The sequence below is a fragment of the Drosophila willistoni genome (genome assembly GCF_018902025.1).
Source record: "Drosophila willistoni isolate 14030-0811.24 chromosome XR unlocalized genomic scaffold, UCI_dwil_1.1 Seg144, whole genome shotgun sequence".
Taxonomy (NCBI): Eukaryota; Metazoa; Arthropoda; class Insecta; order Diptera; family Drosophilidae; genus Drosophila; species Drosophila willistoni.
This window is the reverse complement of record NW_025814057.1, coordinates 2,789,777-2,804,156: the sequence shown is the minus strand read 5'-3', so window position 1 is coordinate 2,804,156 and position 14,380 is coordinate 2,789,777. Positions and strand designations below refer to the sequence as shown.

Here is a 14,380-nt window from a genome sequence, read left to right as displayed (position 1 = left end):
CCAAGATAATGACTGAAACACACTGAACTAACTGAACTGACTTTTGTTTTACCTTCTTTTTTTTTTTGTTTTGTTTTTGTTTTTTGGCCATGCTTTCGCTTTTTGCCAGGCAGGAGGAGGAGGAGAAGGAGGAGGTATAGTCTAAGGTGTGTGCGTGTGTGTGAGTATATTGTATTTCATTTGGTTGATAGGTAAACCACCCGCACCTTCCTTTTTACCATCATCATCCTCACAGTTTGTGAGTGTGTGAGTGTGTGTGCCCATGTGGGGCTGTTGGCAGCTGAGAGATAACTGCAATATAGTGAGTATGGGTATGAGTATTATTATTATTAGTATGATGAGAACGAGGCTCTTTTTTATCACTTAACACTTATCAGTTTAACTGCTAACTGATTGCCCCCGCTTGCCCCGTATCAAGAAGAATGGGCACTAGTCGCCGCTACTTCGAGCTGTGCTCTGCTCTGCTCAGTTGATTTCATTAAATTCGTTGGCCAGATAATGTTTATGGGATGAGATATCAAACAGAAGTAATAAAAAGAAAAAAAAAACCCAAAACCCAAAAAAAAACAAGAGTTGTTACCTTTGCTCGCTCACGCCCTCTCTTAATAAATTTGTATGAATGATTCTATTCTTGGCTTCTTTAACTTTGATTATTCAAGTGGCCAATAAACATTTCGACACAATTTTAAATCTTTCTATCGGCTTACTATCTATTCAAATTAGAGTCTCAAAAGCAGTTTAAACAACAAATTTTTTGATTGTTGATGAAGTAATCGCTTACGTAAGGCTTACTATGTACACATTATCGATTACAGTTTTGTTTGCAACGTAGCATACTTTTTGTTTGGGGATTTCAAAGAAAGTTGTCCTAAATTTTAGATTACAGTAGACAAATATGTGATCACAAACACAAAGTAATCGATTAAAAAACTGTTTACTATTGACACAAAGTAAGGTGCAATGTGATCGCTTACCAATTTTAGTACAAGTTAAAAAGTAAGCAGCGTAGTAATCACTTGTGGAGAAGTAAACCATAAAAATCAAAATTCTACTTTCAAAATGCGGTCAATATACGACTAAAGCCCACTTTGCATCGAAAGTGTGTCGAAAAGCAATAAATATGTTGAAAATGAATACTTTTCCAGCCTGTTCCATACTTTTGGGAGCAAATCTCCCTCATTTTATATGTCTCCCTCCCCAAAATACCAAATATTTCACTCCATAGAACTAAAAAAAACTTAACATTTTCTTTTTATTTTTTTCTAAATTTGATCTCGAATTTCTTCCTTGGCACAAAATAGTGAAATGCTTGAATTAAAAACTGCTACAGGGTATTTTGGGATCGTTTCATTATCTCATATTAGGGTTTGCCTCCAATGAAGGGCATAGGTAGGGTAAAGATTTGAAATCTTATCATAATTTTTTGAAATAAAATATGAAAAACATTTCATAACCGTTGACTAGTGTCACAATTAAATAAACTAATCAACAAAAGTTAACAAAAAAATAAAATAAATTAAAAATGATTAAAAGACGCTCCTTGTAACATCTTTGTTTCAGCAATTTGTGCAATTGCTCTAATTTAGTTCACTCTAAACACTTGACACTCTGATAAGACTGGATGCGAGAGGGAGACAGAAAGAGAGAGAGAGAGAGATATAAGTGTTGTTGTTTATCAAACAATTCATTTGATTTACCTTGTAGTAAATGAGTCATGAGTCAACACACTGGGACACCGGGAATCGTTTTTTGCCAAATATTTGAACATTTTGCATTGCTTAATACTCTCCGACTCTCCGACAAGACCGATGACAGGGGCAATGTCAAATGAAAGTGGTTAAAAAACATTATGACAACTTTTTCCTAAAAGATTTTCATGTCTTGCCATGCGAGGGCGGGTTGTAAAATAAAAACGCCCACCATAAAAATAAAAAAAAATTATTTGTCATCAAGTTATCAGATCGGGCAAACCTTTAGAGAGAGAGAGAGAGAGAGAGAGAGAGAGAGAGAGAAACTGTTCATTCTGCCCTCGTTTCGACTATATATGGTTAAGTTTATTATGACACAGAAAAAGTTTAACTGGATCAGCATCTTATCTGAGATAATATGTCTTTCACAAAAACGCACAAATATATACATGAGACGAGACAAAATGTTCCCTTGGAAAAAACCAATTCGACCTCATTTATAGCTATTGAAATTATATGGTATAGCTGGTTGGAGAGTTGCCTGCTAATTTCAACTGAAATTTTATTTCTGCGCTAATTTGTCACGTGATGTGTGGGTGAGCGCGGTTTATTTGTATTTTTGGTTTTTGGCGACTCTATCAGTTATAAAGAAGGAGGCGTGTTAATTAAATTTCACACTGATTGTGATTAGATTGAACAAAATAAAACAAACAAACCAAATGCCACTAGTCATGGTATTTTGCAATTGATAAACACTTACAGAAATTGGCAAAAAAGAAAAGTATTAAATATATTAAGGTGTCAGTTGGTCAGTCTATTGCACCTGTCATCTAAATGCTTATCTAAAAATATTTGTCGGCATTTCATTTAGTTAAATTTAGACCCCCCCGCGAAAAGAACAAGAGATGAATCTAATTAATACTCTTCCCAAATGAAAAAGAAAGAAAATGCATTTATTTTGCATAAGCATGAGTTTTTTGACCCTAAATTCTCAAATGAACAGAATCTAAATGAAATTCTCAGAAGATTAAACTTAGTCAGTTGACTTACAAGGGGTTAGATAGAACGATTAAAAAGTAACAAGTTCTAAGGACTTGACTTGCCACAAAATATCGAGATGACTTCCTTCTCTTTCTCACCATTTGAATCCTTTGCCATTTTTATTCCATTCTTTGCCTATTAAGTAAGTAGCCTCTTTTAGTTAGAGTATATAAATTTAGTCATTCTTCTTTTCTATATACATTTTAAATAGGTTCTGCATTTAAAATAGCTAGAAAATGCATTTTATTTAAAGACTACTTATACGCGCCATGGGCAACGAAGAATATTATAGAAATTAAGCAAAAACTGAATATAAATATTTGGGATTTAATGATAATTAAAAGGTCAATTACCATTGCCAAAAGCAAATTGATTTCCAAATATTTATATATTTCAAGTTTCGAGCTGTCAATAATCTTGCCACTTACCTTTGATTTCGACTTCTGTGAATGGTTTCTTCTTGACAGACTTTTGGGCAGGCCACAAAAACGAACATGGAGAAAATCAAAATGAAAATAAAAGCAAAAATTGCAATTCAAATAAACGACCAAAAATGGCAAAAAAATGAAATTAAAATTAAATGAAATTGAAATTGAAAAAAGAATTCTCACAGTTTTCATTGTTTGTGTGTGTGTCTTATTGCTGTTTACCTTGGTGGCACGTTTGCCCAGCAGCGCTGTACCCAGCATCTGTGAAATAAAATAAAAGCAAACCAAAATCAATACAAAATATATACTAATACATTTTCATATAATATATATACTAAATAAATATTGTTTGTGGTTTTCAAAAAACATTAAATTGCATGCGTCTCAGTCTATAAATTTCTTCGTCGTCTTCAACTCAAGCGAAATGTTAGTCTGTCACTTGGGAATTGTAGCATACTTTTCAGCACTGTTGATTATTTGCCCATACGTATGTATATTTAGTTAGCCACATTGGGCCCAAATGTTAATATTTTGGCATAAAGTTGGAAAATTCATCGAAACAAAACTAAATTTAAACATATAAATTCAGTTACAGATATAAAGTAAATTATCTATATACATATACATATGTAAGGTACGATGGAGAGTTACAGAGGTTTAACAGCAGCAAGCGGACAGATGATCATGAACAGCAGAGTTTAACAGCAGAACAACAGAGAGTACAGCAGACAGCAGAAGAGAAGAGCACGAGAGAGACACAGTTGAAGTGGCAGAGTCGAAAAAGCAAGTGATCCGAAGCAGCAGATTAAGACTAGAATAATTGTAACTTTTCCAAACTACTTTAAATTAAATTAATCAATAAACTTAGTTAAGTAAGCCCACTCAACTCACATATATCAATCAATAGTATCGATATTAGTTACTTTTGCACCTAAAATGGGTTGCGCCATACTAAAGTAAAATACAGGAACTACAAGAACTGTTTCATTTTTGAAAACCGAAACCGAATTCAAAATGCTTTCACCAGAGGGGAACCGAAAACGGAACGGTATTTTGATTCTGTCTCATTTCTTGGTGTATAAATGTTGGGTAAAAAACTTTCTATTCGGCTTTGGCCGTACCATTAAATTGATGGTGCTATAATGAATCTCTAGAATTACGTATACGCAATGTGTTTTTATATGATTTCCGTTCTCTTAACTATTTACCTATGTTTCAACTCGATGACACAAAAAATAGTCAATTGGCCTCAATGTGGTTAGGTAGAAATGTATTTTTTTTTTTAGTTTAGTTTATTTTTGACATTTAGTTTATTACGTCGTTATTTGCTGTAAATGTTCAAATACTCAATTTTATATTTAGTTCAATTTTATTTTGGTTTCTGTAAAGAATTTCAAGCATTTGTCTCCCCCAAAATAAGTGTTTGCTTATTTGTTTTTTTTAATTTTGGTTTGTTCTGATTGATGAAAGAAAATGGTCCAAAGAACATTTAAGAAAAATTTAATCAATTGGCACTTGGACGACATTTACAATTGGCATATAAGTATATATGTATGTGTAGATATGTAAGCGTATTTGTAAATAAATCAAATATACTTATATACATATATTTGGATGTAGAAATATTTTGGTGAAATAAATATTTCACAGTTCAAATTTGGTCAAAATGAAAAGTATTTTAACAATTTTGATTAATTACAAAAATGCTAAAAATAAACACAAAACAACAACAAACACACACATACACACATACATATGCAATACACAAAAAAAAAACATGCATATATATTTTTTGAATTACGCTTGATTCCATTTTATTTTCTTTTTTCTTTTCCTCTCTTTTTGTGTGTCAAATAAAATTGTAAATGCATTTCCATTTGTCAGATTTTTCATAATTACCAGCAAATGGAATTAAATAAACAAATACATACAAACATTTTAAGTGAAACAGAAAAATGTGGGTACTGTAAATACTTTTATTTACTATTTAAATAAAAATCTATTTGTGTGTCGGACAATATTCAACATATAAAAATAAACAAATTCACAAATCGCTGGAAATGTCTTTTTAATTCAAACAAAATTTATATATTTAATTTATAATCGTCTTTAATAGAGTGCGGTATGTGTGTTATGTTGTTGTTGTTTTTATACCCTTGCAAAAGAAAGGTAATACCCCTTTTGATTGGAAGTTCGACTTTAGCAAGATCGATTAAAAATTAGAAATAACTGTTAAAACAATTAATGTTGAAATTACAACTAAATAACTGTGAAAAGTTAAAACTGCTAATCGTCAGAGTATATGTAAAAAGGCAGGGTATATAAACTTCGACAAGGCTAAATTATTCTTTATACTTTGATGATGATGATGATGATTTCGCCTTGTCAAAATCATAAATTTCGTGCTAATACAAGCAGGTATTTTGTTTTCTTCTTCTTCTCTTTGTAATTCATAAATTTTGGAACAAAGTTCATAAAAGACAAGGATGAATACATAAAAATTCTGCTGATGACGATGTAGACGAAATTATTGTCAACAAGACAAGCTAAAAACAAAACGATGAAATCCAGACAAAACTTTACCTATAAATAATTCTTATTAGCCAGCACATATTTAAACAATAAATTTTGTTTAATGTTTTGCCTAGCTTTAAAATGCGTGAAAAAAAACATCGATTAAGGATGAGAGAGAGTTCTTATAGGGTCATTCGTATAAAACGATTTATAAAGTTATGTGGCTAACTTAATCTTTTTTGGGTAAAGTTTTGAGTATAAACAAATTGTTCACCGAAAGTTGCCTATGTACCCTGGGTTCGATTTCAAATCTGCATTCAGTCTTTTGTAGTTACCATCTTTGGATAGAGAAATGATCTGAGAATATATGTATATATCTTTATCTAGATCTTGTTACATTAGACAAATTCTTCGACTTTGATACCATTTTATTATTATTTTTTAAATTGAGGGTCTTTTTGGATAACTTTTGCAAGACTCGTAATTTTACTTTCGAGGAGCTCGAAAGATGAACAACTTTTAGACATTATACATTTTAGAATGTTTTTAATCCTTCTATGAAAAATGAAGCCCAAAGTCGTTTATAAATTTTTTAATCTGTTTAATCTGTATTTAATCTGATTGATTACCAAATTGAAGTTAATTAGACCTGATGGTTTCTTCTTAAAGTGTTTACTAAACTAATAGAAAAGGTTTTCGTATTCTTTTTATAGAAAGCGATTTTACTTTTATATTTTGCAAGTTTTTCATCATATTAAATATAACCATTAACAAATAAGTAAAGAGGAGAGAAAGAAAAAAAAACTTAATAATTGCTGTTTTGTTTAAATTCTCCATGAATATTTTTTAGTAAACAGTAACTTGTCTATTGTTTGGTTTGTTTTTTTTTTTTTTTAATGCCATGGCAAACATTGAGCAGCAGCTCCCTCTTCCCGCCCTCCGCCCACCGTCCGCGCGTCTGACAACTAAGCATTATGATGATGCTAAAATGTATCGAAAGGAACATTAAGAAGCCATTACGAAAAATATCTGATGCTCTTTAATAGAATGAGTGCGAGTACGCAGCAGCCAGCGGCAAAATGCTAATTTGCAGCCAAGATATATGTGTATATGTGCACATAGTATATCCCTAATATGTGGGTATGTGTGTATATATTTATATACTATGTGCACTTTTAATGATGTGTTTTTGGCTACAATGTTCAATTTTTTTCTGCCTTCTGAGTTTTATGACCTGCCTCGGCACGGCACGGCATGGCATGGTTAAATGGAGACCCATAAATGTTGTCGATCAATTTGAGCGTCATTTGTGATAGTGTAAAAAGATTTTGTTCCCTCCCCCTCCCCCCCAATCCCCATGACCCTCTCTTTTCTGGCATCTTTAAACTTGTTTACACAAAATGTCCACACAAAGTTATTAAATGAAAAGAATGCATAAATTACTAGAGTAAAATGAGTTTTATTAGTAAATTATTAATGAAAAAGCATTCTGTCCCAGGAGTCGTTCTTTTAATCTCCCATCTCAAGATTATCAATAACACCCTAGAAAAGATGCGAAAAGACAACTTTAAGTCTATTAAATACTTTGTTTTTGCCCAAAGTAAATAATTTGCTATGTAATAATTTGTTTGGCATTTTAAATATTGAACAAGTTATTCAAAATAGCTATTTTAACGCTTTTTAACACTTGGGTTATTAACAAAGTTTTAATCATAAAATCTACTCATTTAAGGTAAAGGTTAAAGATCGGTTTAGGTGCGGTCCTTTAGCTTATTATTTACTGTATGATTGAGATTTGAGTTGAGATTTAAGTTTCTCAAGATTAAGGTCAATTATGGAGAATGGGATCGTCATGGGCAAAAATAAGCGAGAAAGAAAATGTTACCTCTTAAAGGGAGATAGTTCGGGTATCTGAACAGACTTTAGACTTATATTACACCAAAATTGACTGTTTGACACCAAATAAAATATATTTCCTAAGTCGCACCATGTCTGAGGATATTTTTTTTCGTTTTTGTAGTTACACAATGAGTGTGATAGTCATTTTGACAATGTCTTAGAATATAGAAAATATTGATATACATATAATGATTAACACTTTTGAAGTTCAAAATTATGATCCAAGATTGTTTTTTTCAGATATAAATTCCTTTCATATCAAAGAGAAAAGATTGATTCCAAGAAATTGTCATATATATATAAAAAAAAAACAATTTAAAGTCCATAAGGTTATAGAATAAAGCACTAAAATGTATATATATACATACATATATTCCTGAAAGTTGTATTGATTGAAAAACTTTTTAAGCATATTAAGTTTCTTTTAATATTGATAACTAATTGAATCATCTGTTTGCATATATAACTTGCTATCCATATACATATACATATATATATATATATATAGATGTATATGCATATAGTATTTGCTGTTTATTCAAATATATATTGCGACGGCGTGAAGCGATCAAATGATCTGTCTGGCTCGATGTTGCGACCACTCGAAAGCTAAACAAGCTATAAAATATGGGACTAATATTTGTTATAAAAATTATTTATAGCCCTCCCCAAAACAAAACCAAAACAAGTCAGAAGAGTGGTCGGGGAGAGGCGGGGAGCGGGGGCAAAGAAGTCAAAAAAATTAATATTGAAAAGAAGGGAAAAAGGAAAAAAAAAAAAAGTGAAAAGAAAAAGCAAATATTGTGAGATATATATATATAAAAGTATCTACCACATCTGAGCAAACTGCAAACGCAGTGTTTAATATTGCCTTTCCCTTAATTTAAAAGCAATTAAATAAATATTTACACAAATGCGAGCCGAGTCGGGCAGGTTACGTTTAAGTTAAAAAAAAGATCACTTGATAATGGGCTAAATGCGAGGGGCCATTCAACACTAAGAGGTCTATCAATAAAATGAAAGATTTGATGACTTGAGCTGGGAAAAGTCCCAGAAAGAAAAAGCCTTCAACGTCGATCGGTCTTCACTTGAGTCTTTTGAACAGGTGAGCTGAGAAGGAGCAAAGGTCTAAAGTGAAATATGCCAAACAGAGGCACTTTAACAACGATTTTTATTTGCTACTTATAAAATGAACCTCGTTATATGGGAAGGGAAAGAAAGAGGAAGAGTCTCTTGGTTGTTGCGGGGCTCCTTTTACTCACCTTTAGCTGATGACGTAGTCCACTCATGGGACTCATTCAATATTGATAACCCGAAGCAAAAGAAAGAAGAAGACAAAGAGGAAGAAGAAGCGTAAAATCAAACAAATCGCCTAAAGGCCCGGTGGCGTATGAGTAATATTTATTTTATTTATTTGATTTGATTTTGATCTTTTTTTAACTTGGCCTAGTTTAACTGTTGTTTAGTTTTCTTTTTGTATAAACTTTTTGTTTTTTTTAATGTTTTATTTTTTAACACTTTTCACTTTGGCACAAAAAAAAATCTATAATAAGTATAAACTTTTTGTATTTATGATAGTTTCAAGTTTTAATTTTAATATATGCAATTATTTATATTGTTATTATTTATCTTTTTGCTAGAACTTGTTTCTAAACACACAAAGAAAGGCTTGTCTACTGTGATTGTTATTATTATTAATATTCTTTTTTTTTTTTATTTTATTATTTTCTATGTTTTTATTTATTGTATGCGCCCGCTTGCTTGCTGCTCGATCGTTTCGCCACGGAATCCCAAACAAAATTGAGCGTTTCATGCGCTTCAACGCGCTCAAAAAGGCAAACCGAAATGTTGCCGAAACAACAACTGAAAAATATACAAAAAAAAAAAAAAAAACAAAATACAACAAAAAAAAAAGTGAGAGCCAAATGAGACAGAAAACAAAAACAAGCAGTAAACCGGCAGGCAGCTAGGCAGTCAGTCAGGCAGCTGCTGTGCCAGACATATTGTTGTTGCTTTTTTTCACAAATTTTCGAAATCCCCTTTTCGTTTTTGTTAATTTGAATTTTGTGTGTGTGATTTATTTTAAAACTTTTTGACTACACTCTCTCTCTCTCCCAGTAATGAAACTTGTATATAGGTTCATTTTGACCAACAATTTGTCCCTGCAAATGTTTCCTTCGAAAACTCTAGGAAATCCCCACAACTTGTGGAAAAACATTAGGAAAACAGAGAAGAGAGTGATCTGAATAAATTACAAAAACTAGTTTGAAATGTTGGTAAACTTTCTCATTGAACAAATCAACAAAACTCACATGAGTCCTAGGGAAGTATAAAAACATAAAAATCGTAGTCAAAACTAATCCAGACTACGCAAGAAAGGACTTTGTAATGTGACGAGTCCCTTTAATTCCTCTCTGATAGATAGTTTAATCTTTTAGAAGTGTATAGAAAGTGCGTTGTCCGTTTGAGTACATTGTATGACCCTTTAAGTTTATGTATTATCATTGAAATGAGCCGGCTTTCGAATTTTGCAACTCTCATCATACATATTTCTGAATGTAGATTCTTATGTTTGATTATTTCGCATACTCTCCGACGAGCTAGTTGCCCATTTTGTTTATTCCAAACAGTTTATTGAGTAGCATTGGGCGTTGAAATCTCAAAGTCAAAATCATGTATCATGTATATCATTCCATAAAGAAAAGAATCAGCCATCAGCAATGAGAAAATTCAAAACTTAGCATAGATTTTTCATTATTATTTGTTGGTTTTAAATTTAAACTTTTTATTGAACATGAATTATATAAACATATTATTATTGTTGTAGCTATTGCTGCTGCTGCTATTTACATAGCTATATTTAGCTGCAAGTCCATTCAACCCGCGAGAAAAGCAACAACAACAATAACAACAACAACAAAGTGTGACAAATGCGAGAAAATGAGTAAAATCTGCATGTTAAAACTGCATATGATTTATTTTTGGCCCACAGCCACGCCTCAAATCATATCAGTATATAAATGTGAGTGTGTGTGTGGGTATGTGTGTGTGTGTGTGTGTGTACCTGGTGTATGCCAGCTAAAAGAAGGAGAGCCCAAAAAAAAGAGAGCTGAAAGTGCTTTGATAATTTTAATTAGGCAGCTGTCGCATGTATTTGTTGTGCCAAAGGTGAGGAGACTTTCAATACACGCGCAATACACACACACACACACCACACATATGCATACCTAAGTTTTAGTTTACTCTGCGTATACGCAATGAGTTGCAGTTATTTATTCATTTTTAGTTTCTTCCACTCTGAAAATCTGAGCCATTTAGTGCTTGCGTCTTTTGAATAATCACTTTTAGTATATTTATTTTTGTTTCAATATATATAAGGGTGTAATATTTATACCCTTGCAAAGAGGGTATATTAATTTTGGTCAGAAGTGTGCAACGCATTCAAGGAAGCATCTCCGACTATATAAAGTATATATATTCTTGATCAGCACGACGAGACGAGTTTGTAAAGCCATGCCCGTCCGTCCGTCCGTCCATAAACTCCTCCTAGACCTACAGAACTTAAATTTTGCATGTAGGCTTTTTATATACTGCACAGCTTATACATCTCGGATTTAGCCAGATCGGACCACTATATCGTATAGCTCCAATACAAACGGCAAAGTCACGAACAGTGACTTTTCTCAATAACTTCGTGGTATCGACTGAGTTATTGTCGTGAAATTAAATATTGGTGGGTTTATTACACTAATAAACGACTGTGCTAAATTTTATCAAGATCGGGTGACTATATCATAAGGTTCCCATAGGAAGAATCGGTGGTAAACAGTTACTTTCATAGGTAGTTTAAGTTTTTTAAATAGTTTATTTTGTTTAGGCCCTTTAGTCACTACAGAAGCATTCTTTATAAAAACTTAACATTTATATTGAATGCTAGTTTATTCCAATAACAAAACAAAATTATTTAAACAGGCTTTTACCGTTATCGATTTATTTTTATGTTATCAAAATGCGGGATTACGACTAAGGAATAACAAGCACCATGGGTTGCTAAATCTGGCCACAAGACGACCGAGAAGGTGCGAGATAAAAGTTGAAGCGAAAATATATTGTGGGATATGATGAATTTGGGTAATAAGGAAAATATAGAATCGTCTTGCATATTTATGTTATTAGTACTTGCATTTGCTCAAGTGTTATCGCTGGGCTTAAACAAAAAACCAACTTTAAAATCAAAATGCGGGATTATGACTAAGGAATAACAAGCATCATGGGTTGCTAAATCTGGCCACACGACGACTGAGAAGGTGCGAGATAATGGTTGAGGCAAAACTATATTGTGGGATATGATGAATTCGGGTAATAAGGAAAATATAGAATCGTCTTGCATATTTATGTTATTAGTACTTGCATTTGCTCAAGTGTTATCGCTGGGCTTAAACAAAAAACCAACTTTAAAATCAAAATGCGGGATTATGACTAAGGAATAACAAGCATCATGAGTTGCTAAATCTGGCCACACGACGACTGAGAAGGTGCGAGATAATGGTTGAGGCAAAACTATATTGTGGGATATGATGAATTCGGGTAATAAGGAAAATATAGAATCGTCTTGCATATTTATGTTATTAGTACTTGCATTTGCTCAAGTGTTATCGCTGGGCTTAAACAAAAAACCAACTTTAAAATCAAAATGCGGGATTATGACTAAGGAATAACAAGCATCATGGGTTGCTAAATCTGGCCACACGACGACTGAGAAGGTGCGAGATAATGGTTGAGGCAAAACTATATTGTGGGATATGATGAATTCGGGTAATAAGGAAAATATAGAATCGTCTTGCATATTTATGTTATTAGTACTTGCATTTGCTCAAGTGTTATCGCTGGGCTTAAACAAAAAACCAACTTTAAAATCAAAATGCGGGATTATGACTAAGGAATAACAAGCATCATGGGTTGCTAAATCTGGCCACACGACGACTGAGAAGGTGCGAGATAATGGTTGAGGCAAAACTATATTGTGGGATATGATGAATTCGGGTAATAAGGAAAATATAGAATCGTCTTGCATATTTATGTTATTAGTACTTGCATTTGCTCAAGTGTTATCGCTGGGCTTAAACAAAAAACCAACTTTAAAATCAAAATGCGGGATTATGACTAAGGAATAACAAGCATCATGGGTTGCTAAATCTGGCCACACGACGACTGAGAAGGTGCGAGATAATGGTTGAAGCAAAACTATATTGTGGGACATGATGAATTCGGGTAATAAGGAAAATATAGAATCGTCTTGCATATTTACATATGTTATTAGTACTTGCATTTGCTCAAGTGTTATCGCTGGGCTTAAACAAAAAACCAACTTTAAAATCAAAATGCGGGATTATGACTAAGGAATAACAAGCATCATGGGTTGCTAAATCTGGCCACACGACGACTGAGAAGGTGCGAGATAATGGTTGAGGCAAAACTATATTGTGGGATATGATGAATTCGGGTAATAAGGAAAATATAGAATCGTCTTGCATATTTATGTTATTAGTACTTGCATTTGCTCAAGTGTTATCGCTGGGCTTAAACAAAAAACCAACTTTAAAATCAAAATGCGGGATTATGACTAAGGAATAACAAGCATCATGGGTTGCTAAATCTGGCCACACGACGACTGAGAAGGTGCGAGATAATGGTTGAAGCAAAACTATATTGTGGGACATGATGAATTCGGGTAATAAGGAAAATATAGAATCGTCTTGCATATTTACATATGTTATTAGTACTTGCATTTGCTCAAGTGTTATCGCTGGGCTTAAACAAAAAACCAACTTTAAAATCAAAATGCGGGATTATGACTAAGGAATAACAAGCATCATGGGTTGCTAAATCTGGCCACACGACGACTGAGAAGGTGCGAGATAATGGTTGAGGCAAAACTATATTGTGGGATATGATGAATTCGGGTAATAAGGAAAATATAGAATCGTCTTGCATATTTACATATGTTATTAGTACTTGCATTTGCTCAAGTGTTATCGCTGGGCTTAAACAAAAAACCAACTTTAAAATCAAAATGCGGGATTATGACTAAGGAATAACAAGCATCATGGGTTGCTAAATCTGGCCACACGACGACTGAGAAGGTGCGAGATAATGGTTGAGGCAAAACTATATTGTGGGATATGATGAATTCGGGTAATAAGGAAAATATAGAATCGTCTTGCATATTTATGTTATTAGTACTTGCATTTGCTCAAGTGTTATCGCTGGGCTTAAACAAAAAACCAACTTTAAAATCAAAATGCGGGATTATGACTAAGGAATAACAAGCATCATGGGTTGCTAAATCTGGCCACACGACGACTGAGAAGGTGCGAGATAATGGTCGAGGCGAAATTATATTGTGGGATATGATGAATTTGGATAATAAGGAAAATATAGAATCGTCTTGCATATTTACATATGTTATTAGTACTTGCATTTGCTCAAGTGTTATCGCTGGGCTTAAACAAAAAACCAACTTTAAAATCAAAATGCGGGATTATGACTAAGGAATAACAAGCATCATGGGTTGCTAAATCTGGCCACACGACGACTGAGAAGGTGCGAGATAATGGTTGAGGCAAAATTATATTGTGGGATATGATGAATTTGGGTAATAAGGAAAATATAGAATCGTCTTGCATATTTACATATGTTATTAGTACTTGCATTTGCTCAAGTGTTATCGCTGGGCTTAAACAAAAAACCAACTTTAAAATCAAAATGCGGGATTATGACTAAGGAATAACAAGCACCATGGGTTACTAA

The 14,380-nt window shown here is 32.9% G+C and overlaps 1 protein-coding gene across 4 annotated transcripts in view; it reads right to left on the bottom strand.

Moving 5' to 3' along the window:
* Window positions 1–14,380, bottom strand: part of LOC6638548 (calcium-binding protein E63-1) — a 44,933-nt gene that overhangs the window by 27,926 nt on the left and 2,627 nt on the right. Inside the window, exons 1-3 of one of the 4 annotated variants that reach the window (XM_023179759.2) lie at window positions 8,833–8,901; window positions 3,341–3,418; window positions 3,158–3,197 (exon numbers count right to left, since the gene is read on the bottom strand). In XM_023179759.2, the coding sequence (XP_023035527.1) occupies window positions 3,158–3,197; window positions 3,341–3,418; window positions 8,833–8,868 (154 nt within the window). In that variant the 5' untranslated portion in view covers window positions 8,869–8,901. Of the gene's footprint in view, window positions 1–3,157; window positions 3,198–3,340; window positions 3,419–8,832; window positions 8,902–14,380 lie in introns of those variants that run through there. The other 3 variants (XM_023179761.2, XM_047012130.1, XM_023179765.2) reach the window with 3 other exon arrangements.